The sequence below is a fragment of the Ranitomeya imitator genome, chromosome 1 (assembly GCF_032444005.1).
Source record: "Ranitomeya imitator isolate aRanImi1 chromosome 1, aRanImi1.pri, whole genome shotgun sequence".
Classification (NCBI taxonomy): Eukaryota; Metazoa; Chordata; class Amphibia; order Anura; family Dendrobatidae; genus Ranitomeya; species Ranitomeya imitator.
Genome location: NC_091282.1, coordinates 403,481,110 through 403,508,621, shown reverse-complemented (window position 1 = coordinate 403,508,621; position 27,512 = coordinate 403,481,110). Strand labels below are relative to the sequence as shown.

The 27,512-nt window shown below is 44.6% G+C and overlaps 1 protein-coding gene across 1 annotated transcript in view; it reads right to left on the bottom strand.

Moving 5' to 3' along the window:
- The window catches only part of LOC138670055 (G-protein coupled receptor 54-like), a 266,454-nt gene that overhangs the window by 9,065 nt on the left and 229,877 nt on the right, over positions 1-27,512 (bottom strand). The window contains exon 4 of the mRNA XM_069757100.1: positions 22,622-22,860. Coding sequence (XP_069613201.1) covers positions 22,622-22,860 — 239 coding nt within the window. The remainder of the gene's footprint in view (positions 1-22,621; positions 22,861-27,512) is intronic.

Sequence of the window (27,512 nt, the reverse complement as noted above, 5' to 3'; positions counted from 1 at the left end):
TAACTTACCCATATCAGAGGCAAGAGGACACTCCCCGCTCGACTGGCAGCCCCCTGACGCGCGTTTCGCGGATTGCTTTATCAAAGAGGGTTAGCCATTGTTTGCTCACAATGAGGTTTAAATAGGGCGTATGCCGGAAATCTCAATGGCACATCGGCGCACGCGCATCCGAAGCCAGGCACCGCTCCCCACCACGGCCGTCATAGCAACGCCTGCATTGGGCGGAACCGGCTAAGTTTATCCGCCTCCACCTCGAACAGTGCCTGTGTGGAGCAAATACGTCGGAGTCTCAAAAATTGCCCCACAGGCACAGCCCGAACCATATGTGGAGGATGAGAGGAGGAGGCATGCATGGGTTATAGTCGTAGGGCCATCAAGAGGGCTTATCATAGGGCAAAGTGGACAGATAGGGATTCTCTATTGTACCGTACCCGCACTGATACGAAAAATGTTAACATGATGAGATTCGTTACTAACTTTAGCTCTCAATCTGAGACAGTGCGAGCTGCCCTTACAAAATCTTGGCCTATTTTGATGACTGATGAGACGATCGCAAAAATTATCCCAAAAAAACCATCTATTTCATTTAGTCGTGGGAGGAATTTGCGTGATTGCCTCGTCAGAAGTCATTATGAGAATATATCTCCCCATACATTTCTTGATGATGTCCCGGTCAGAAGAGGTTGTAGGCCCTGCGGACACTGTGTCGCCTGTAGTAACATTGAACGTAGTAGTTCTTTTGTCGATTCCTCTGGATGTAAGAAGTATGATATTGTTAAGTCAATTACATGCGAATCAAGTAATGTTATCTACTATGCCACGTGTCCGTGCTCCCTGATTTATGTAGGCCTTACTACACGCCAGCTTAAGGTTAGAGTCAGGGAGCACGTACGTGGCATTGAGGCGGCAAGAGAACAAGGCGACATGGTGCTCCTAAATACAATCCCGAAACACTTTAAGATTCATCACGGCTGTAATAGCAGGGGGTTTCGAGTAAAGGGTATTGACTCCATCGACCTGGGTATCCGAGGGGGGAATATTTCTCAACGCCTCTCTCAATTAGAAACTCGATGGATCTGGACACTCGGTACTGTCCACCCCCGTGGCCTCAATGAGTATTTCAACTTCTCGTCCTTTCTGTGATCCCTCTTCTGCTGCACGTGTGTGCGAGACACTGTTTTATTATATGTTTTTAATTTTTGTGTTGTATTTTACTAATATATATATTTATATTCATATTTATATTTAGGTCTTGTTTGTGCGTTTTTCGTATTGGTGGTGTTACGTGCTGATGTGGACATTTGGATGGGTCTAATCTCTGATTTGGGGTCTTCTACACCGGTGGCAGAATATCTTGAAGACTTTTGGATCTTATCATCAACAGCTTCTATGTAGTGGAATGGATACCATGGACTGATTAATATGAGACTTTATTTCATAATTTACAACTGTGTACATCTATACGGACTTATTATTCTGTCAGCACTACAGTTATTTTGTATGCTATACATGTGACTTGTACAATATCATCCGTATATATTTGTATATCTTATATCTGTGGTACGTTTCCAGTATGAGGGTTATTTGTTGCATTTTCTGTCTACAAGATGTACTTATACTCCTTATATGCCCCTCTGTATGTAAACCCAGTTATCTGTTTTCTTTCTTTCTTTTTTCTCCCGCTGACTTATGCTGCTGTATGTGCCTCTTTCCCTATTCCAAGATGGAGGTTGTGTCTATTGCATGCGTTTGCGCATGCGCGGCCATTTATCCGTGTGTCTCGTCGCTTTGGTGGCGCCGCTATGCGTATGTTGCTGGGGGACACAGGGCCCTGTGTCCGCCCGGTGTACGGCGCTGCACGGCATTACCTGATGGTGTCGGGGTAGCGGTTATATTGTCGCTTTATTCTGGTCCACTTGGCTACATAGGGAATCGGTTGCCTAGTGACTTGCTGTCACTTCCGGCCGCGGCATTATCCAGTTTCCGGTTTGTGTTTGTGTTTACTTCCATTTGGCCTAATAGTGAATGGGTTGCTTAGTAACCATATGTTACTTCCGGTTGCGGCGTTTTTCCATTTCCGGTCATGATGGCTCTGTATTTCCGGTGTAGCAGCTATAAAATCGCGCATCTGACCTCCCTCCATATATCCCCCTGAGGAAGGTTTATTACCGAAACGTGCGTTGGGGAGGGCGCACGGACCCCAGATCTGGTCCACTCACTTGCCCTGCTTTCCTGGTAACGTATAACCATGATACTTATATTATTGGGCTTTGTTTAGTAGCTAGTATGCTGATGGCGGCATTATACTGTGTATTATAGTGGTAATGACTTTCTAATCCATCTGGCACTAGTCATGAGTGGACTTTGACCCCGGCTCCGTGCGCTCCGTTTATGCTCTTTTCAGTGGTGTCCCTGTACACCTTGTGGTACTTGGCCACATCTGCTCTATTGTTTATATTTATACATAGTTTTTGCCTATTCAATAAAGTTGATATTTTATAGATATATTGGGTGTTTTGATCGTTTTTGGGGTCTTTATTGATCCATTTTCGTTTGTTCTAGAGTTGGTAGCGATTTACCCATATATATACAGTGGGGCAAAAAAGTATTTAGTCAGTCAGCAATAGTGCAAGTTCCACCACTTAAAAAGATGAGAGGCGTCTGTAATTTACATCATAGGCAGACCTCAACTATGGGAGACAAACTGAGAACAAAAAATCCAGAAAATCACATTGTCTGTTTTTTTAACATTTTATTTGCATATTATGGTGGAAAATAAGTATTTGGTCAGAAACAAACAATCAAGATTTCTGGCTCTCACAGACCTGTAACTTCTTCTTTAAGAGTCTCCTCTTTCCTCCACTCATTACCTGTAGTAATGGCACCTGTTTAAACTTGTTATCAGTATAAAAAGACACCTGTGCACACCCTCAAACAGTCTGACTCCAAACTCCACTATGGTGAAGACCAGAGAGCTGTCAAAGGACACCAGAAACAAAATTGTAGCCCTGCACCAGGCTGGGAAGACTGAATCTGCAATAGCCAACCAGCTTGGAGTGAAGAAATCAACAGTGGGAGCAATAATTAGAAAATGGAAGACATACAAGACCACTGATAATCTCCCTCGATCTGGGGCTCCACGCAAAATCCCACCCCGTGGGGTCAGAATGATCACAAGAACGGTGAGCAAAAATCCCAGAACCACGCGGGGGGACCTAGTGAATGAACTGCAGAGAGCTGGGACCAATGTAACAAGGCCTACCATAAGTAACACACTACGCCACCATGGACTCAGATCCTGCAGTGCCAGACGTGTCCCACTGCTTAAGCCAGTACATGTCCGGGCCCGTCTGAAGTTTGCTAGAGAGCATTTGGATGATCCAGAGGAGTTTTGGGAAAATGTCCTATGGTCTGATGAAACCAAACTGGAACTGTTTGGTAGAAACACAACTTGTCGTGTTTGGAGGAAAAAGAATACCGAGTTGCATCCATCAAACACCATACCTACTGTAAAGCATGGTGGTGGAAACATCATGCTTTGGAGCTGTTTCTCTGCAAAGGGGCCAGGACGACTGATCCGGGTACATGAAAGAATGAATGGGGCCATGTATCGTGAGATTTTGAGTGCAAACTTCCTTCCATCAGCAAGGGCATTGAAGATGAAACGTGGCTGGGTCTTTCAACATGACAATGATCCAAAGCACACCGCCAGGGCAACGAAGGAGTGGCTTCGTAAGAAGCATTTCAAGGTCCTGGAGTTGCCTAGCCAGTCTCCAGATCTCAACCCTATAGAAAACCTTTGGAGGGAGTTGAAAGTCTGTGTTGCCAAGCGAAAAGCCAAAAACATCACTGCTCTAGAGGAGATCTGCATGGAGGAATGGGCCAACATACCATCAACAGTGTGTGGCAACCTTGTGAAGACTTACAGAAAACGTTTGACCTCTGTCATTGCCAACAAAGGATATATTACAAAGTATTGAGATGAAATTTTGTTTCTGACCAAATACTTATTTTCCACCATAATATGCAAATAAAATGTTAAAAAAACAGACAATGTGATTTTCTGGATTTTTTTTTCTCAGTTTGTCTCCCATAGTTGAGGTCTACCTATGATGTAAATTACAGACGCCTCTCATCTTTTTAAGTGGTGGAACTTGCACTATTGCTGACTGACTAAATACTTTTTTGCCCCACTGTATATATATATATATATATATATATATATATATATATATATAATTAGTCCTTGTGGCATGGCACTTTTATGTATATTGCTCTGACTACAGTACCCTGCTATGCATATACTTGTTGTGTGTTTGTTTTCTCAAAATCATGGTTAAGAATACCCACTGCCACTCCTCCCTGACATTTATAATCAGCTTGATTATCCCTGTCCCTGTGGGTGGAGATAAGGGGAGGGGGGAAAAATAATAAATTACTGATAGGGGTTTGTTATAAATCTCCAAAAATAATGGAAGCAATGGAGAATATCCTCATAAAGCAAATAGATGAAGCTGCGACTAAAGGGGAAGTCATTATTATGGGGGACTTCAACTACCCTGAAATAGATTGGGGAATGGAAATCTGCAGTTCCAGCAAAGGTAATCGGTTTTTGACAACTATGAGAGACAATTACCTTTCACAACTGGTTCAGGACCCAACAAGAAGGGGGGTACTGCTAGACCTAATATTAACCAACAGGCCAGACCGCATGTCAAATATAAGGGTTGGGGGTCACTTGGGGAATAGTGATCACAAAATAATAAGTTTTCATGTATCCTTTAATAAGATGTGTAGTAGAGGGGTTACAAGGACACTAAACTTCAGGAGGGCAAATTTCCAACGGATGAGAGAGGATCTTGGTGCAATTAACTGGGACGATATCCTGAGACATAAAAATACACAAAGAAAATGGGAGACATTTATTAGCATCCTGGATAGGACCTGTGCACAGTATATACCGTATGGGAATAAACATACTAGAAATAGGAGGAAACCATTATGGCTAAATAGAGCTGTAAGGGGCGCAATAAGGGACAAAAAGAAAGCATTTAGAGAATTAAAGGAAGTAGTGATGAGGCATTACATAAATACAAAAAAATTAAATAAATTCTGTAAAAAGCAAATCAAGGCAGCAAAGATTGAGACAGAGAGATTCATTGCCAGGGAGAGTAAAAATAATCCCAAAATATTCTTTAACTACGTAAATAGTAAGAAACTAAAAAAATGATAGTGTTGGCCCCTTTAAAAATAGTCTGGGTGAAATATGGATGAGGATGAGGAAAAAGCCAATGTGCTAAATGACTTTTTTTCATCAGTATTTACACAAGAAAATCCCATGGCAGACAAAATGACTAGTGATAGAAATTCCCCATTAAATGTCACCTGCTTAACCCAGCAGGAAGTACGTCAGCGTCTAAAAATCACTAAAATTAACAAATCTCCGGGCCCGGATGGGATACACCCCCGAGTACTGCAGGAACTTAGTACAGTCATTGATAGACCATTATTTTTAATCTTTAAAGACTCCATAATAACAGGGTCTGTAATACAGGACTGGTGTATAGCAAATGTGGTGCCAATATTTAAAAAGGGGACAAAAACTGAACTCGGTAATTATAGGCCAGTAAGCTTAACCTCTACTGTGGGTAAAATCCTGGAGGGCATTCTAAGGGATGCTATACTGGATTATCTGAAGAGGAATTACCTCATGACCCAGTATCAGCACGGGTTTACTAGGGACCGTTCATGTCAGACTAATCTGATTAGCTTCTATGAAGAGGTAAGTTCCGGACTGGACCAAGGGAACTCAGTGGACGTAGTGTATACGGACTTTTCAAAAGCTTTTGATACAGTGCCACACAAAAGGTTGATACATAAAATGAGAATAATGGGGATAGGGGAAAATATGTGTAAGTGGGTTAAGAGATGGCTCAGGGATAGGAAACAAAAGGTGGTTATTAATGGAGCACACTCAGACTGGGTCGCGGTTAGCAGTGGGGTGCCACAGGGGTCAGTATTGGGCCCTCTTCTTTTTAACATATTTATTAATGACCTTGTAGGGGGCATTATGAGCAGAATTTCAATATTTGCAGATGACACTAAACTCTGCAGGGTAATCAATACAGAGGAGGACAATTTTATATTACAGGATGATTTATGTAAACTAGAAGCTTAGGCTGATAAATGGCAAATGAGCTTTAATGGGGATAAATGTAAGGTCATGCACTTGGGTAGAAGTAATAAGATGTATAACTATGTGCTTAATACTAAAACTCTGGGCAAAACCATCAATGAAAAAGACCTGGGTGTATGGGTGGATGACAAACTCTTTACTGTAAGAGCAGTGAGACTATGGAACTGTCTGCCGTATGATGTTGTAATGAGTGATTTATTACTTAAATTTAAGAGGGGACTGAATGCCTGTCTTGAAAAGTATAATGTTGCAGGGTATATATGCTAGATTCCTTGATAGGGCGTTGATCCAGGGAACTAGTCTGATTGCTGTATGTAGAGTTGGGAAGGAATTTTTTTCCCCAAAGTGGAGCTTATTATTTGCCACATGGTTCTTTTTGCCTTCCTCTGGATCAACATGTTAGAGCATGTTAGGTTAAGCTATGGGTTGAACTAGATGGACTTAAAGTCTTCCTTCAACCTTAATAACTATGTTACTATGTTCTGGGGCTAAGTGATTTTCTAAGCCTGACCTTTAGAAGGTCTCACAATTTAATAAGCATCAAAAAGGGTGATGAGTGGAAAATGGCATATTTAATGTCTGACGGATTATTCAAAAATCTTGTCATGCCATTTGGGTTAACTAATGTTCCAGCAGTATTTTAAAACTTTATGAATGATATTTTTTTTCTGATTCCATTGAGCGATTTGTTATGATTTACCATATAGTGAACCTGTCAGGAGGGTTTTGCTCAGTAAACTACAGGCACTGTCAGGTTGCCACTGTTATACAGATTAAAATGATACCTTGGTTAATGACATGCCCATTCTTTAGGGCAGGACTGTAGACAGAGGCTTATCTTCTTGCTCTAAGCCAGAGAAACCAAGAGACCTGCCCACATGCGCGCCGCGTAGCACAAAAATGTTCTTCATCATAGAGACAGAGAGAGAGAGGTCCACGGGAAGAGATGTACAGAGAGAAAGACAGATACACAGAGAGAGTCTGACATACACAGGGACAGACATACTCAGAGAGACAGACAGATAAGCAGAGACAGAGAAAGACAGAGACACACAGAAAGACAGACACAGAGGCAGACGGACAGAAATAGACAAAGAAACAGAAACTATGGTGGGGTCGCTGACATACTCTGTTCTGCTGTGATATTGTCTCTTGGAGGGGTCTGTGTACGTATGAGTAGTGTCTCTCTCTTATACATCAACCACTCATATGTACACAGCCTTTTCCAGAGATCCTGCCACAGCAGCACAGTGTGTCGGTGTCCACTGCCATAACAGCACAGAGTATGTCAGCGACCCAGCCACAGCATCTTTTTTTGTCTGTCTCTCGTTCTGTCTGTCTCTCACTCTGTTTCTTCCTCTCTGTCTGTCTCTGTGTCAGCCTCTCTGTCTGTCTCCAGCTATCTGTCAGTTCACTTTAATGATATTTACATTTTCACGCTTGATTAGGATTTTTACCAGGAGCATGTCCATAAAGTATTACAAATGTTGAAGGAGAATTCTTTGTTTGCTAAAATTGAGAAATTTATTTTTCTATTCAGTAAATTTCATTCTTGGGGTTCAATTTATCAGCTGATGGGTTTAAGATGCATCCTTGGAAGATGGAAGCCATAATAGATTGGGTTCAACCTAGTGACTAGTGATGAGCGAGTATGCTCATTACTCGAGATCTCCGAGCATGCTCGGGTAATCTCCAAGTATTTTGGGAATGCTCTGAGATTTAGTTTGTGTTGCCTCAGCTGCATGATTTGCGGCTGCTAGACAGCCTGAATACATGTGGGGATTGCCTGTTTGTTAGAGAATTCCCTCATGTGTTCAGGCTGTCTGTCTTTTTAGGACACTAATAATTGTATCTTGGGATATCTCATATAAAAGGATATAAAATGGTTGGAATATTTTAACCTTTTTGCTAGTTAACCTGGTGTTTGTGTAATTAATCTACTAATATCAGGTGCTGTATATGCAAAAGATTATTTGTGTACTGACTTCCTCAGCAGAGTGCCATGAGTATGCCTTATGTGTTCTACATACATTATTGTTTTTAATGTGCTGGGGCCAAGGGTTCCTTTAGCATAGGAAACATCTTTGTTTATTGCTAGTGGCACCTTGAGATTGTGGGTAGGGGGATTCCCTAGTGGTGGTAGGGTGCAATAGGGTCCCGGACCCTAGGGATAGCCATCATGGAGCGGTGGCACCGCAACGCTCCCCCTAGGGTGCCAACCTCCGCAGTTAGGTAGGTGTGAGTCCAGTGAAAGCACCAGGGACACCTAGTACACCCCATTTTAAATGAAGTTTTTGTATGAGCACGATTTTCAGTTTGTATTTAGTCATTTTTGTGGTGCAAACCAATTGTGGGTTCTTTTTATCAATAAAGATTTGTTTAACCCCTTAGTGACAGAGCCAATTTGGTACTTAATGACCGAGCCAATTTTTACAATTCTGACCACTGTCACTTTATGAGGTTATAACTCTGGAACGCTTTAAAAGATCCGCTGATTCAGAGATTGTTTTTTCGTGACATATTGTACTTCATGTTAGTGGTAAACAGAAATATGGCGAAAATTTTTAAAATTTTGCAATTTTCAAACTTTGTATTTTTATGCCCTTAAATCAGAGAGATGTGTCACAAAAAATAGTTATTAAATAACATTTCCCACATGTCTACTTTACATCAGCACAATTTTGGAAACAACATTTTTTTTGTTAGGGAGTTATAAAGGTTAAAAGTTGACCAGCAATTTCTCATTTTTACAACACCATTTTTTTTAGGAACCACATCACATTTGAAGTCATTGTGTCTATGTGATAGAAAATAACCAAGTGTGACACCATTCTAAAAACTGCACCCCTCAAGGTGCTCAAAACCAAATTCAAGAAGTTTATTAACCCTTTACGTGCTTCACAGGAACAGAAACAATGTGGAAGGAAAAAAAATGAACACAACGTTTTTTGCAAACATTTTCAGAACCATTTTTTTAATTTTCACAAGTATAAAAATAGAAATTTAACCATAAATTTTGTTGTGCAATTTCTCCTGAATACGCCGATACCCCATATGTGGGGGTAAACCACTATTTGGGTGCACCACAGAGCTTGGAATAGAAGGAGCGCCGTTTGACTTTTTCAATGCAGAATTGGCTGGAATTGAGATCGGACGCCATGTCGCGTTTGGAGAGCCCCTGATGTGCATAAACAGTGGAAACCCCCCCACAAGTGACACCATTTTGGAAACTAGACCCCTTAAGGAACTTATCTAAATGTGTGGTGAGCACTTTAAACCCCCAGGTGCTTCACAGAAGTTTATAATGCAGAGTCGTGAAAATAAAAAATATTTTTTTTTCCACAAAAAAGATTTTTTATCCCCCAAGTTCTTATTTTCACAAGGGTAACAAGAGAAATTGGACCACAAAAGTTGATGTCCAATTTGTCCTGAGTATGGTGGTACCCCATATGTGGGGGTAAACCACTGTTTGGGCGCACGGCAGAGCTCGGAAGGGAAGGAGCCTTGTTTTGGAATGCAGACCTTGTTAGAATGATCTGCGGGCGTTATGTTGCGTTTTCAGAGCCCCTGATGTACCTAAACAGTAGAAACCCCCCACAAGTGACTCCATTTTGGAAACTAGACCCCCCAAGGAACTTATCTAGATATGTGGTGAGAACTTTGAATGCCCAAGTGCTTCACAGAAGTTTATAATGCAGATTGGTGAAAATTAAAAAAAATTTTTCCACAAAAAAGATTTTTAGCCCCCAAGTTTTTATTTTCACAAGGGTAACCAGAGAAATTGGACCCCAAAAGTTGTTGTGCAATTTGTCCGGAGTATGCTGGTACCCCATATGTGGGGGTAAACCACTGTTTGGGCGCACGGCAGAGCTCAGAAGGGAGGGAGCACCATTTGACTTTTTGAGCGCAAAATTGGCTGTCGTGTTTGGAGACCCCCTGATGTACCTAAACAGTGGAAATCCCCCAATTCTAACTCCAACCCTAAACCCAACACACCCCTAAGCCTAATCCCAACCCGATCCATAATCCTAATCACAACCCTAATGATAATCACAACCCTAACCCCAAAACAACTCTAATCTCAACCCTAACCATAACCCTAATCAAAACCCTAAATCCAACACACCCCTAATCCTAATCTCAACCCTAACCTCAAACCTAACCCTAATCCCAATACACCCCTAACCCTAATCCCAACCCTAACCTTAACCCTAATCCCAAACCTAAACCTAATGCCAACCCTAATCCAAACCCTAACCCTAATCCCAACTCTAACCCTAACTTTAGCTCCAACCCTAGCCCTAACTTTAGCCCCAACCCTAGCCCTAAGGCTACTTTCACACTTGCGTTGTGTGGCATCCGTCGCAATCCGTCATTTTGGACAAAAAACGGATCCTGCAAATGTGCCCGCAGGATGCCTTTTTTGCCCATAGACTTGTATTGCCGATGGATGGCAACACGTCGCGTCAGTCATGCACTGGATCCGTTGTGTTTTGGCGGACCGTCGTCACAAAAAAAGTTCAAGGTAATCTTTTTTTTGTACGTCGCGCCCGCCATTTCCACGCATGCGTGGCCGTAACTCTACCCCCTCCTCCCCAGGACAGAGAGTGGGCAGCGGATGTGTTGAAAAACTGCATCCGCTGCCCACGTTATGCACAATTTTCACAATGTGCGTCGGTACGTCGGGCTGACGCATTGCGACGACCCCGTACCGATGCAAGTGTGAAAGAAGCCTAACCCTAGCTCTAACCCTAACCCTAGCCCTAACCCTAAATTTAGCCCCAACCCTAACCCTAAATTTAGCCCCAACCCTAACCCTAATTTTAGCCCCAACTGCTCTCTCCTGCCAGCCGGGGGTAGCCGAGACCCCAAAGAACATGATCGGGGTCGGTTTTTACCGACCCCTGTTTTGCGATCGCCGATAATTAACTGTTTACCGGCGGTCGCAAAAAAAAAAAAAAAGCTATGTGTAATTCTCTGTCCTATGATGTGATCGCACATCAGAGGACAGAGATATAGGGGGATTCGGGGTCCCTATTATACTTACCGGTGTCCCTGGGTCCTCCTGCGTCCTCTCCTGCCCGCCGGCTTCTTCATCAGGATGCATTATGGTTAGCTTGCTATATGGTGTCATTAATAGGCTTTGAGCCATATACTTTGCATTTCTGTGTGAACACGCCACATACAGACTATTTGTTTGCACAGGTGTACCAAGTGGCCAATTCCTGCTTGTAGGGTGGCTGCCTTATCGGTATTATTGCACCTGTGTATCTGCCATCTTAACTTGGGTCCGCTGCACCTTGGCTAGTGCAGTTGTTGGAGGCCTTGGACAGGTAAGCATCTCTGCCTGTGTACTGGTGTTTTTTTTTTTGTCTAGAATAGTGGAGGTTTTTCCTCTTATGGTGTTTTTTTTAGACAAGGAATGAAGCTAGCAGTGGTTTTGTATAGTGAAAGGAAGTTGTCACAAGATGCTGCAGCTGCGTACTTAAGCTCCAAGTTCACAGCCAGAAGAAAAAGGGCCCTTAAACCCTTGCTTACTTTCCACATGGGGCTATACCCACCATGTGGGAAGTAGCGGATCATGTGCGGTTGGTACCCAGAGTGGAGGAGAGGAGACTCTCCTCCAGACCCTGGGAACCATATACCTGTAAAAAAAAATAATTAAAATAAAAAATCGTGATATTCTCACCTTCCGGCAGCCCCGACAGCCTTCCCGCTCCTCGCGATGCTTCCGTTCCCAGTGATAGGCAGCATCAATAGTAAAAAGTTGGTCACACTTGTCAAACACTATGTTTGAAAAATGTTACCAACCTGTCATTCAGTTTTCCAAGCGATGCTACAGATCGCTTGGAAAACGCTAATGTTTAGTGGGAATTCCCCATGCATTTCACCCACGAAAGGGAGTTGCGGAATTGCCGCGGAAATTTCTGCAGCAATTCAGCAACGTGTACACATAGCCCAACACCCCAGGTTCCTGGTTGTTACAGTGGCATTGCTTTTCTCACGGGGAGAGTGATGTCATGCTTGGAAGAGAGGAAGGATCCCTTTAGCAGGTATTCACAAACATGCAACATGTTCTTACTCCAGGCCAGAAGGGGGAGCTCTGATCCAGTTTGTGGGTGGCTCCCCTATATATATTCTGGCTGGAGGGGAAGTGAGTGGGTAGTCTCTCACAGAGGAGGGAGGAAGCAGACAGAAGAGAGTCAGGAAGACAGAGGGGCCATGCAGCCACGTGAGGTGCTGCAGCTCCTGGAAGGGAGAGAGAAGAATGGAATAAATTGTAGAGAGTGTGAAGGAGGAAAAGAGGCACAAGAGAGTGAAGAGCTGGAGAGAAGTTGCGACTGGGCTTCCTCCATGCTGAGCGCAGATACCGGTAGCCGCAAGACCGAGGTTGTGGGGGTATCTCTATGCCCCATGGCAGAAACTGGCGGACAGCAGATTGCAAGTTACCTGTACACCATTGACACCTGAGGACACAGTAGCAGATAGAGCCCGGATCGTAATAGAGATCCTGTAAAAAGGCTTGAGCTACCTGTCGTACGGGTAGTGTCCTACCTAAAAGGGGGACAGAGAGAGAACATGAGGACCTTGTGAGAGGCCTAAGGCAGCAAGGGACTACATCACAGCACTAAAGGGAAGGCTTCCAACCCCACCTGGTAAAGGGGATTCCAGAATTGCTTCCAAGCTGGCCGGACCATACCTGCACCTGTGATTCGGTACCCTGGACTGTGGCTGCCTGAATCCATCAGTAGAAAGGCAAAGAGACTGCAACCCTGTGTTCTCCATTTCTTTCTATACCACCTGTCTCAACTACACCGGAAGACCTGGGGACCCAGCTTCACCTGTGGGAAGCCATACCATTCCAGCTGCCATAACATCACCTCAGAGGACCCCTTTAAGCAGCGTCGATCACCCTTGACTAAGTACCACAGGTGGTGTCACAAACTTTTATTATTTCACAAACCCCTTTAAAGACCATCCCTTTTACTTGGATGTCCAGGGCCATGGACCGGGCCGCCGTGACACATCCCCTTTAAGTACCGGACCCAGTATCGAGTACCCAATGGCCCTTGCGGGCGTTTCAACTTGGCATCACGAACAGGATGGACCGACCCATTGAAGTGGGTCTTGTGCGCCTAAGAAACTGTGCTTAACTGTGAGACTGTAGAACTGTAAATTGCCACCAAAACTGCCACCATTACAGCACCATGTGTCGGGCAGGAGGAGAGGGGCGTGCTGTTGTGGGCTTGGAGGAACGGCGCAAAAGTTATGGCCGTACCTCATTGATATTATCATGTCCAAGAAATCTGTCCATCAACAAGTGAAGTCTGCCTCCTAGTCTGGGATGGTGGGAATTGGAGAAGGGACCGCCCACGCCCACGGAAGAGGACGTGGAAAGAGCAGCAGGAAGGTGCGGCTCAGAACCCAGTCGGCAAGATGGCGAGCGGAGGTCACCCTGAGGAAGGGGAGGAAGCAGGAAGCTGCACCAGCCAATGGGAGAAGAAAGAAGACCTGCCGTCAGCAATGAACCCGGAGGTTCTTGGAGCCGAAGTGGAGGAGCTGTGCTGTCAGCTCCGGCAGTCCTGGTTCCACGCAGCAACAAAAGTATGGGAGCAGCGGAGGAGCGAGTTCCCGGTAACCCAGCCTGCGATGGAGGAGTCAGGCACCGGAGACACCGCAGTGGCAGGTAAGGAGACTGACCCTGCCCAGGTAGCCGAAGACACCCTCATAGGGCCCATCCGTAGATGCTCTGACACCCCTACCACCCAGCCGGGTGTGCAGACCAATTGATTGGGAGCAGCCCTGGGATATCGCACATGCCTCCACAGCTCCACTACAGCCATTGAGGGGGACTCAGGAAGTGAGTGGAGAATGGGTGATGTTACGGTGGGAGCACTCCGGCACTGACCTGATGGGGTTCCACGGGGAGGCCCAGGCTGAGGTAGAATATCTAGAAGTGATAAGTAAAGAGGACTACTGCTGGCAGCAGGTGCTCATATGGGAGCAGAAGGAAAAGGAATAGGACCTCCGGTGCAGGGCCATAGAGGAGAGAAACTTGCGAGCTAAGGCTCAGGCCAGAAAGATCAAACATGAGGAAAGGGGTCCACGGACGCAAGTAACAGTAGTGGTGTTCCATATAAAATCCGGCTGGGGATTCATTAAAGATCCAGGAATGCAGCTGGAAGTCTTTGCTACCAGGCATGATGTAGAATCCCACCTATTAGAGGGACACCCGGACAGGGACCTCTACCCAGGAGAATGTGTCACCTACACCAAACATTGTGGAGAAAAAGGGTGGTATGTGCTGCATGTCCACAAATGCACACCAAAGGGAACAACACCTAGGTCACCCGCAAGTGATCCAGAGCCATCAGCTTCATTACCTGGAAAGGTAACCCCTACATCTGAGACCGCAAAGGAAGTAACCAAAATGTGTTCCAGGGCTACACAAGCTACAATAGAACTGCATTGCAAGAACACCAAGACTCCCATAGTGGGTACTGACCAATTGTATGTTCTACCTGGCGTACGACTGAAGCTTTTTCAAGGAGACTGTAATGTCCAGGTATGACAATGGTAACAGCAAAAGTAAATACGAAAAATTATGTGACTGTGAATAGTTAGAAGTTAAAATTTGTATAAACTCGCAAGGTTTCTGCTTTAAAAGTTTGTTTATTTGAAAAGACACTGAGGCCATGGACAGTGAATGATCCACAAACTTTCCTTGTATATAGTTGGCACACCTTTAGGTGCTTTCTACTGGTTTTACATAAGACCAAAGAAAATACTGTTCATTATTGATTATGCAGCGCCCCAGAGACCTGGTCGTTGCAGTAATGTCGCTCTGCCACGAAGGGGAGTGATGGTACGTCTGATGGCACTAAAGGAGTTCACCTGACCAAGTATCACAGTCACACACTACACTTCACACTCTGGCCACCAGGGGGAGCAAAAGGTTCTATTTATTAGGCCACTCCTCACACTTTGGTAAAACTGGGGGTTGGATAGGAAGTTAGTCAGAAGCTGGCTGGGTTTTGTCCAGGCAACATCCCGTGGCAGGGGGTGTTGCGGGGAAGATTCAGAGGGGTCCCTGTCAGGCGTGGGAACCTGGCAGTGACTTAGCGACAAGGACAGATCGTTACAGAGCCGCGCCTGCACTACCTTGCGGCGGCATCTAAAGAAAGGACACGAAGCGAAGTATATTGTGGAGAAGTGAGAAACGAGATCAAAACACAAAGGAGAGCCAGTAGGAGTCGTGCCCCGAGATCGGCAACATCCTACTGAGGCGCGTAGCCGGTGGCCAGAACGCCGAGGAAGTAACTGACTCCAAGCATTACTTCAAACAGAGGCAGGACAGTTGATTACAGGTTGGCTGTCTAACATACATCACCTAAGAAGACAGAGTGGGCAAGCATGGAGAGGGGCGTCTCTAGGGTCCCAGAATAGCTCCGAGCCTTCCCGTCAAACGGGTGCGTCCTAGCCATAACAAACTGGGGGACGAAGCAGAACATCAGAATAGAAACGACAGTTGTGAGGACTATCCAAATGCTCAGCAGGGAAGGACTACAACACACAGGCGCTAGTTGGTAGGCACTGATTTCCACCTGCAAAGGGAACTCTGGATGTGCCTTCGGACTGGCCGGTCTCAGCCAGCCCTGTTAACAGTGCTCCGGATGGAGGATCCTGAAGTCTCCAGTAAAGAGGTAAAGAGACTGCAACCCTGTGTCCTTGTTATTAACTGCGCCTCACACCATCGCCACCTACACCACTGGTAAGCCCTGGGGATCTACTTCACCTGTGGGAAGGTATACCATCTAGCTGCTATCACATCACCCCCAGCGGACCCCAAGCAGCGTCGGTCCCTCTGACCGAATACCACAGGTGGCGTCACAAACACCTAACAACTTTTACCACCCTTTCATTGGGCGCCCCTTAAGCAGGGTCACGGACCGGGTCCAGCCACCGTGACAATCCTAGGACTGAGACAGAGAGGACCGGTACCGAGTAACCCGCGGCCCTGCATCTGGGGCACTCCAACTACATTAAAAAAGTTTATATTTGGTTCAAGGACCTGAAGAAAACCCGTTTGGCGTAGCCGAAGAAACGGTCCAAAGAGGAGGCCATTTATGTCTTGCAGCATGCCCAAGACCTACGTTGCGGGGTTTACGAACGGGTCCCTCGCTTCATTGCTGATTGTTGGTGAGAGAGATCTCAAAATTTTCTAAAAGAGACTGTTGCTGTTATAATGTGAAGTTGAGTTACTTGAATACTTCAATGTTTGCATTTTTGTATGTTGCACTTCCTCAGAGCAGAAAAATGTTGACCATGTTGCACTTCATTAAAGTGATAATGTTAAATATTGCTAAAAGAATTAGCCAGTAAAAGAGAATTGAATAATAGCTTAAACGTCAGATAGTTAAAGTATGCTCAAGTAATATTGAGTATTACAGAGATAGTTCCATATTTGTGGTAAAGCTGATGTTATGCACTTTAGCGTAAGAAGTGTTAGTAAAAGATAATATAACCTTAAAGGGTGATCGTCTTTTCATATTTAATATCTAGTGTAATAGAAAGTTCTATTTTGAAAGAGTTATATTTTACCTTGTATTAAAGTTTTGCAACGTTTAAAGCTAATCACCTCCCATAAAGTGAAGCAAAAGTTTTTGCCTGTTGAAATGCATTTCCCAAAAATGTTTTGCATATGTCTTTATCTAACCTGTATTGTTGTTTTTGTTTTCCCAGTCCGGGAGTACTGGATTTAACAAGGGGGGAGGAGGGGGAGTGTAACACCCCAGGTTCCTGGTTGTTACAGTGGCATTGCTTCTCTCACGGGGAGAGTGATGTCATGCTTGGAAGCGAGGAAAGATTCCCTTTAGCAGGTATTCACAAACATGCAACATGTTCTTACTCCAGGCCAGAAGGGGGAGCTCTGATCCAGTTTGTGGGTGGCTCCCATATATATATTCTGGCTGGAGGGGAAGTGAGTGGGTAGTCTGTCACAGAGGAGGGAGGAAGCAGACAGAAGAGAGTCAGGAAGACAGAGGGGCCATGCAGCCACGTGAGGACGGAATAAGCTGTAGAGATCGTGAAGAAGGAAAAGAGGCACAGGAGACTGAAGAGCTGGAGAGAAGCTGCGACTGGACTCCCTCGACGCTGAGCGCAGATACCAGTAGCCGGAAGACCGAGGTTGTGGGGGTAACTCTATGCCCCATGGCAGAAACCAGCAGACAGCAGATTGCAAGTTACCTGTCCACCATTGACACCTGAGGACACAGTAGCAGATAGAGCCTGGGTCGTGATAGAGATCCTGTAAAAAGGCTCGAGCTACCTGTTGTACGGGTAGTGTCCTACCTAAAAGGGGAACAGATAGAAAACATGAGGACCTTGTGAGAGACCTAAGGCAGCAAGGGACTACACCACAGCGCTAAAGAGAAGGCTTCCAACCCCACCTGGTAAAGGGGATTCCAGAATTGCTTCCAAGCCTGCCGTACCATACCTGCACCTACAGTATGATCCGGTACCCTGGACTGTGGCTGCCTGAATCCATCAGTAAAAAGGTAAAGAGACTGAAACCCTGGGTCCTCCGTTTCTTTCTATACCACCTACTTCCTGTCCCAACTACACCAGGAGCCCTGGGGACCCAACTTTGCCTGTGGAAAGCCATACCATTCCAGCTGCCATAACATCACCTCAGAGGACCCTTTAAGCATCGTCGGTCACTCTTGACCGAGTACCACAGGTGGCGTCACAAAGTTTTATTATTTCACAAACCCCTTTAAAAACCATCACTTTACTTGGGTGCCCAGGGCTACGGACAGGTTCGCCGGCACCGTGACACATCCCCTTTAAGTACTGGACTCAGTACCGAGTACCCCATGGCCCTGGCGGGCGTATCATATACGTGGAATGAAGGTATAGGCAAGATAATGCCGACACTGAACAGGGAGGAGGATACATCCAGGGTGAGGATGCCAACAATGCAAATTTTTTCTTAAAGGGAATCTGTCACCTTATTTTGCCACTATAAACTGTGGCCATCGCCATTAGGTGCTTATCTACAGCATTCTGTAATGCTGTAGATAAGCCCCGATGTAACCTGAAAGATAAGAAAAAAAGCTAGATTATACTCACCCAGGGGGGCGGTCCAGGTCCGATGGCCGTCGCAGGTCCGGGTCCGGCGCCTCCCATCTACATGCGATGATATCCTCTTCCTTGCTTCTGTCGTGGCTCCTGCGCAGGCATTATTCTCTGCCCTGTTGATTGCAGAGCAAAGTACACTGTGTGCAGAATTATTAAGTTGTATTTTGATCACAAGATACTTTTTATACAGTATATGTTGTCCTACTCCAAGCTGTTCAGGCTTGAGAGCCGGCAACTACCAATTAAGTAAATCAGGTGATGTGCATCTCTGTAATGAGGAGGGGTGTTGTCTAATGACATCAAAACCCTATATAAGGTGTGCTTAATTATTAGGCAACTTCCTTTCATTTGGCAAAATGGATAAGAAGAGAGATTTGATGGGCTCTGAAAGGTCCAAAATTTTGAGATGTCTTGCAGAGGGATGCAGCTGTCTTGAAATTGCCAACCTTTTGAAGAGTGATCACTGAACAATCAAGCGTTTCATGACAAATAGCCAACAGGGTCGCTAGAAGCGTGTTGGGCAAAAAAGCTCAAAATAACTGCCCATGAATTAAGGAAAATCAAGCGTGAAGCTGCCAAGATGCCATTTGCCACCAGTTTTGCCATATTGCAGAGCTGCAACATTACTGGAGTAACAAAAAGCACAAGGTGTGCCATACTCAGGGACATGCCAAGGTAAGGAAGGCTGAAAAATGACCACCTTTGAACAAGAAACATAAGATAAAACGTCAAGACAGGGCCAAGAAATATCTTAAGACTGACTTTTCAAAGGTTTTATGAACTGATGAAATGAGAGTGACTGTTGATGGGCCAGAGGCTGGATCAGTAAAAGGGCAGAGAGCTCCACTCCGACTCAGACGCCAGCAAGGTGGAGGTGGGGTATTGGTATGGGCTGGTATCATCAAAGATGAACTTGTGGGACCTTTTCGGGTTGAGGATGGAGTGAAGCTCAACTCCCAGACCTACTGCCAGTTTCTGGAAGACTTCTTCAAGCAGTGGTACAGGAAGAAGTCGGTATCGTTCAAGAAAAACATGATTTTCAGGCAGGACAATGCTCCATCACATGCCTCCAACTACTAATAGCGTGGCTGGCCAGTAAAGGTCTCAAAGAAGAAAAAATAATGACAGGGCCCCCTTGTTCACCTGATCTGAACACCATAGAAAACCTGTGGTCCGTCATAAAATTTGAGATCTACAGGGAGGGAAAACGGCACACCTCTCAGAACAGTGTCTGGGAGGCTGTGGTGGCTGCTGCACGCAGTGTTGATCGTAAACAGATCAAGCAACTGTCAGAATCTATGGATGGAAGGCTGTTGAGTGTCATCATAAAGAAAGGTGGCTATATTGGTCACTCATTTTTGGGGGTTTTGTTTTTGCATGTCAGAAATCTTTATTTCTAAATTTTGGGCAGTTATATTGGTTTACCTGGTGAAAATAAACAAGTGAGATGGGAATATATTTGGTTTTTATTAAGTTGCCTAATAATTCTGCACAGTAATAGTTACCTGCACAAACAGATATCCTCCTAAGATAGCCAAATCTAAAAAACAACAACTCCAACTTCCAAAAATATTAAGCTTTGATATTTATAAGTCTTTTGGGTTGATTGAGAACATAGTTGTTGATCAATAATAAAAATAATCCTCTAAAATACAACTTGCCTAATAATTCTGCAAACGGTGAACTGCAGTGCGCAGGAAGCGGGAAAGGTCAGAGAGGACCAACGCCTGTGCACTGCAGTACTTTATGCTGCCCTCAACAGGGCAAATCAGTACGCCTGCGCAGGAGCTGCAACAGAAGCAAGGAAGAGGACGTCATCGCATGAAGATGGGAGTCGCCGGACCTGCGACGCCCATCGGACCCGAATCATACTGGGACTGCCCCTGGGTGAATATAATCTAACTTGTTTTTCTTATCATTCAGGCTAAATCGGGGGGCTTATCTACAGCATCTCCAGCTCCACGTTTGATACCGTGCCGCACAAGAGGTTGGTACACAAAATGAGAATGCTTGGTCTGGGGGAAAATGTGTGTAAATGGGTTAGTAACTGGCTTAGTGATAGAAAGCAGAGGGTGGTTATAAATGGTATAGTCTCTAACTGGGTCGCTGTGACCAGTGGGGTACCGCAGGGGTCAGTATTGGGACCTGTTCTCTTCAACATATTCATTAATGATCTGGTAGAAGGTTTACACAGTAAAATATCGATATTTGCAGATGATACAAAACTATGTAAAGCAGTTAATACAAGAGAAGATAGTATTCTGCTACAGATGGATCTGGATAAGTTGGAAACTTGGGCTGAAAGGTGGCAGATGAGGTTTAACAATGATAAATGTAAGGTTATACACATGGGAAGAAGGAATCAATATCACCATTACACACTGAATGGGAAACCACTGGGTAAATCTGACAGGGAGAAGGACTTGGGGATCCTAGTTAATGATAAACTTACCTGGAGCAGCCAGTGCCAGGCAGCAGCTGCCAAGGCAAACAGGATCATGGGGTGCATTAAAAGAGGTCTGGATACACATGATGAGAGCATTATACTGCCTCTGTACAAATCCCTAGTTAGACCGCACATGGAGTACTGTGTCCAGTTTTGGGCACCGGTGCTCATGAAGGATATAATGGAACTAGAGAGAGTACAAAGGAGGGCAACAAAATTAATAAAGGGGATGGGAGAACTACAATACCCAGATAGATTAGCGAAATTAGGATTATTTAGTCTAGAAAAAAGACGACTGAGGGGCGATCTAATAACCATGTATAAGTATATAAGGGGACAATACAAATATCTCGCTGAGGATCTGTTTATACCAAGGAAGGTGACGGGCACAAGGGGGCATTCTTTGCGTCTGGAGGAGAGAAGGTTTTTCCACCAACATAGAAGAGGATTCTTTACTGTTAGGGCAGTGAGAATCTGGAATTGCTTGCCTGAGGAGGTGGTGATGGCGAACTCAGTCGAGGGGTTCAAGAGAGGCCTGGATGTCTTCCTGGGGCAGAACAATATTGTATCATACAATTATTAGGTTCTGTAGAAGGACGTAGATCTGGGGATTTATTATGATGGAATATAGGCTGAACTGGATGGACAAATGTCTTTTTTCGGCCTTACTAACTATGTTACTATGTTACTATGTTACCTGCTGACTCCTTGTTAGTTCTCTCTTCCTGGGAAAGCTGCCTTATGGGGATCACCAACTTGCCTGGCAGGCACACTTCACTTAGTCCAGATCTTCAAACGTGCTGTAGCTCCCCCAATGCAGTGCCATCACGGACTCTGCACACACGGCCTCTCTGTGCGCTATTCAGGATGTCCGTCCCCACCTGGAACCATCCAACACACGGCCCCCAGGCCCAAGGCCTCCCCATGTGCTCTTTAGGGACCGGTTCTACTTCCAGGACCTCCCAACACAGAGCCCTTCCAGGACCTGGCACATAGACCACTCAGGAACACGGGCTCACCAGGTGCTGTTCAGGGATCCGGTCCACACTCTAGACCTCCCAACACTCAGGCCTTTCCTCTCACAGGGCCTTCCAGCCAAGATCCATTCAGGTCCATACACAGGAACCATGTGACCCACACCCTGGTCACATTATCAAGCTGTAACCACTCCCATAGATGGGGAGTGTGTTTTTGTGGCTAGTTCGACCCGCCCAGCTCTCAGAACTAGCCCTGCAAGCCTCCCTCTAAAACAACACAATTACTCGTGGGACTACAGGTCCCAGAACAACCTTACTTCAAGCTGACAGAGCAGAGTATCTTCCTCTGCGACACACATAATGGCCATTCACAATAATGCCGGACTTTGTCTCATCACCATAGTTATAAGACTCCAGCTATTTTTACGCCCGTTAGTGGTGCTCCCTGTTTCTTTTTATCTACCATAGTTATGCCTGCGACTGCAATGCATTCCTATGGCTTCAATAAGCCTCCATGCGTATTCTGGGGAGACCATGCAGCGCCCCCAACCTGTAACAGGGGTCACTGCATCACATAGGGCAGTAGAGAATACTCCTTTTGCAGCATTGTTTTTACCATCATGTCCCACCAATGGCTTTTATGGATATTATATTTAGCATAGATTTGAGTTTATTTCACGTAGCCAGTATAAGTAATCAGACAAGTGGAATCTCTATTCTAAGTTATATAAGTGAATATATTTTACGTAATAACAGTCTGAATGGTCAGTACATTTTGTAAAATGAAGGCAGAATCTGCCACACTTGTGGATGATTAACATCAATATCAGCTCTTTCTTTAGCCATACACCCTTGCATTACCTGATAGCTGTTGTCGATGGGCTCCACAACAGGCCTACTCATCCTTTTCAGCATGAAAGCATAGCATACACAAATTGTTAACAGCGGTAAGAGGTATACTGCCAGAAATGTATATAGAATAAAGGCTTTTTGATGTGCAGCTGTTGGAAAGGCTTCTATGCAGTAGGTCTGTGGTCCATACCAGTATCCAGTACTCAGCTTTTGGTACATTGCACAAGGTACTGATAGTACAATGGAACCTGTAAATAATTGATAAATGTTAGACACACTGAGAAATCAAGTATAGGATGCAAATTACAGTTTGCGACAGCAACTAATGTTTTTACATATAGTCTCTTGCCTTGAGGGTTCACAATGAATTCTATTGTTTACAGGTTCTAACCTATTATACAGTATTTCCCAGTTGAGAGCTCTACACTTAACACATATTTCACATACAACAAATAAATATTAACAATTAGCTGTAGATTTAGATAGACCTACTTGACATCATACTCTAATGCATTTAAATTCTTCTGTTATTCCAACACTTCATATCGCCATGGTTACTAAATCCACAGTAATTGTCAGACAGCATCTCATTTCACTTTAATTTAGACAAATGATTCCATGCAGTTTTCTTTGTTGGTTGGTTAAAATTTGTTCTTTTTTCTTGAAAACAATATACACAGTAAATCATTGTGGATACCAAAATAAGCTCATTCATTTACTAAAAGAAACGGAAATGCAGAGAGACGGCTAACAACAGACATTAGGATGAGATAACAGTGACAGAGTTCAATGTGCACTTCTGCTCTTAAATTGGACAATACGTTCATGTAGCTCTGTATATTCAAAGTGGCTCCTGCATATATGCACAAGCCCACCATAATATCAGAAGTGAGTGTACAGAGAGTTAGCTCCTGAATATATATGCATGACCCCATCATAAGGTCAGAAGTCAGTGTATAGAGGGTTGGCTCCTGCATATATGCACAAGCCCACTATAAGATCAGAAGTCAGTGTATGGAAAGTTGGCTCCTGAATATATATACATGACCCCATCGTAAGGTCAGAAGTCAGTGTATAGAGGGTTAGCTCCTGCATATATGCTCAAGCCCACTATAAAGGTCAGTGTATGGAGAGTTGGGTCCAGTATATACAGTGGGGAAAAAAGTATTTAGTCAGCTGTAAGCAGGTGAACAGATGCAGTAATGCAGGGAGATAACAGATAATTAACAGTAGAATTACAGTATAACACAACAGTCTTATGATTAAACTTCACTTATCATGACTTCTCTGTCCTTAACCGCATGCCAGTTGAGCCCCTTGTCCATCAATCTTTAACACCTAGGTGGGAAGTGTTATAGAAGTCTCTGCCCAATGCGTGACCGCTGCACACTCGGCAAAGGAGAAGGGGAGTACACCTCACAATCCTGCACCTGGCACTCACTTCCCGATGGGGACACCACACGCTGCCTCGCTGAGCACCCGACACCTTGCGCGCTCTCTAACTTTCGGGGGCCCTCACTTAGTCTTTCCTGCGTGTGAGGCTCCACTTTCTCTTTCTCTACAGAACGCAGATCACCCCTGCTTCCTCTCTCTGCCAGTGGGAAACTCAACTTTTCCCGCGTCGCTCCCTCGCTTTCCTATCTCGCCACGCCCCCTCTCACCAGGTCATGGGTCCTGTCTGGCTCCCTATTTTTTTCCCCCAGCAACACTGGACATAGCCTCGACAGTTCCGGACCCGGCATTGTGCAAGTACCCACAGCCCGGTCTTCCTCCTTACACAGCCACCAATTGTGCAAGTTCTCCCACTTAAAAAGATGAGAGAGGCCTGTAATTGACATCATAAGTAGACCACAACTATGAGAGTCAAAATGAGAAAACAAATCCAGAAAATCACCTTGTCTGATTTGGCAAGATTTATTTAGCAAATTATGGTGGAAAATAAGTATTTGATCATTAACAAAAGTTCATCTCAATATTTTTTTTATATATCCCTTGTTGGCAATGACAGAGGTCAAACATTTTTTGTAAGTCTTCACAAGGTTGGCATACACTGTTGGTGGTATGTTGGTTATTCCTCCATGCATATCTCCTCTATAGCAGTGATGTTTTGGGCCAGTTGCTGGGCAACACAGACTTTCAACTCCCTCCAAAGGCTTTCTATGGGTTTAAGATCTGGAGACTGGCTAGGCCACTCCAGGACCATCACATGCTTCTTAGGAAGCCACTCCTTTGTTGCCCTGGTGGTGTGCTTGGGATCATTGTCATGCTGAAAGACCCATCCACATTTAATCTTCAATGCTCTTGCTGATGGAAGGAGGTTTGCACTCAAAATCTCACAATACATAGCCCCATTCATTCTTTCATGTACACGGATCAGTCATCCTGGTCCCTTTGCAGATAAACAGCCCCACAGCATGATGTTTCCATCCCCATGCTTCACAGTAGGTATGGTGTTCTTTAGATGCAACTCTGCATTCTGTCTCCTCCAAACACGATGAGTTTTGTTTCTACCAAATAGTTCTACTTTGGTTTCATCAGACCATATGACATTCTCCCAATACTCTTCTGGATAATCCAAATGCTCTCTAGCAAACTTCAGATGGGCCCAGAATGTCACGATTTCCAGGTATAACTGCTGCGGGGAGAGCTGCGCACCACAGCAAGGGAGCTGAGAGCAGAGCAGCGGGGAACTCACTGGGTAGCAAACAGGACCTGCTACAGGTCTGTGAGAGCCAGAAATCTTGCATGTTTTTAAGTGACCAAATACTTATTTTCCACCATAATATACAAAATAAATCTTGCCAAATCAGACAAGGTGATTTTCTGGATTTGTTTTCTCATTTTGACTCTCATAGTTGTGGTCTGCCTATGATGTCAATTACAGGCCTCTCTCATCTTTTACGTGGGAGAACTCGCACAATTGGTGGCTGACTGAATACTTTTTTCCCCACTGTATGCACAAGCCCACCATAAGATGAGAAGTCAGTGTATGGAGAGTTGGCTCCAGTATATATGCACAAGCCCACTATAAGGTCAGAAGTTAGTTAATAGAGAGTTGATTTACGTTACAACAAGAAAAATATGATTATAACCTACAAGCAGGGGCATACATAGAAATCATCGAGTCACATAGCAGAAGTTCTAATTCCCCCTTCCCAAAAAAAAAAAATTCACAGAAGAGCAACAACTTTGCAGCCTTTACAATGTAATTTTCATAGAATTATAGAATGTTAGAGTTGGAATGGACCTCCAGAGTTATTGTGTCCGACCACCTGCTCATGGCTGGATTCTCTAAACCATCTCAGATAGATGTCTGTCCATCCTCTATTTGAAGACTTCCATTAAAAGATAACACTACTAGTGTTGAGCGATACCTTCCGATATCCAGAAGTATTGGTATCGGATTGGATCGGCCGTTATTCAAAAAATATCGGATATCGCCGATACCGATAACCGATACCAATGCAAGTCAATGGAACAAAAATATCGTAATTAAAATAAACCCTTTCTTTCCTTGTAGGTTAATTCAACATGAAGGAAAACAACTAAGAATAATGTAGGATGTATTGGGGGAGGTGGAGGAGACATTAAAAGCATAGAGGTTTAGGCCAATCAAATGGAATAGCAGGAATTATTTATTTTTTTTTTTTAAGACGTTCGGAGTTACAAAGATATTGACTATGTTAAGATTTTTTATATTTTGTCAGATATTTATGTTTCCTTACTTCCACACTCTTCACCTTCTTTTTAACTTCTCCCACACTTTCTTCTTCATCATCCTCAACAGCAGCATCTTTTTCATCAACTTCTCCTTCACCTTATTCATCATCTTCTTCACCTTCTTCCTATTATTTTTTTTCATTCTTCATATTTTTTTATTCAACTATTATTATTCTTCATATTCAACTTCTTCATCTTCTTCATCTTCTTCTTCTTCATCATATTCTTATTTGTGACAGGCCTTCCTGTAGTTGTTATCTATAAAAATTTGAAGATTATTACCGCGTTCAGTTTAGCCTGCAGCAGGTTTTTTTTTCCAGGGGCACCACGAGGAGGAACGGACTCACACTGTTTAGCCTTCTTCTGCTTATAATGTAGATAATATCTTTTGCTCTGATTTTTAGTCTTATACTTAATGTTCTTCTGGTTCTTGTTCTGCAGCTTCTTGTTCTTCTGCTTCTCGGTCTTCAGGGTCGTCATCTCCAGGGTCGTCGTCTCCGGGGTCTTCGTCTTCTTCGGGGTGGTCTTCAGGGTCATCGTCTCCAGGGTCATCGACTCAGGGGTCGTCGTCTCCGGGGTCGTCTTCAGGGTCATCGTCTTTAGGGTCTTGAACTTGGAAATGTAGCATAAGGTACAAGAAGGCTGAGGAACTGCCGAGAACGAGCTGACGGTACTGGAACCCGGATGGGTAGCCAAAGGTACAAGAGCCAATGGAACTACCGAGGACCAGCTGACGGTACTGGAACATGGTTACTAAGCAGGAGGTACCCGTGCCAGAAAGCACTACCAAGGACCACCAGACGTTGGTGGAACTCGGATACCCAGAAGGAGGCACCCAAGCCAAAGGCTCTGCCTGGAACCAGCTGACAGTACTGGAACCAGGATGGGGAGCAGAAGGTACAAGAGCAAGAGGCACTGCCGAGAACCAGCTGACGGTACTGGAACCCGGATGGGTAGCCAAAGGTACAAGAGCCAATGGAACTACCGAGGACCAGCTGACGGTACTGGAACCCGGTTACTAAGCAGGAGGTACCCGTGCCAGAAAGCACTACCAAGGACCACCAGACGTTGGTGGAACTCGGATACCCAGAAGGAGGCACCTAAGCCAAAGGCTCTGCCTGGAACCAGCTGATGGTACTGGAACCAGGGGGACCTATTCAAGATTGTCTTCCTAAGAACC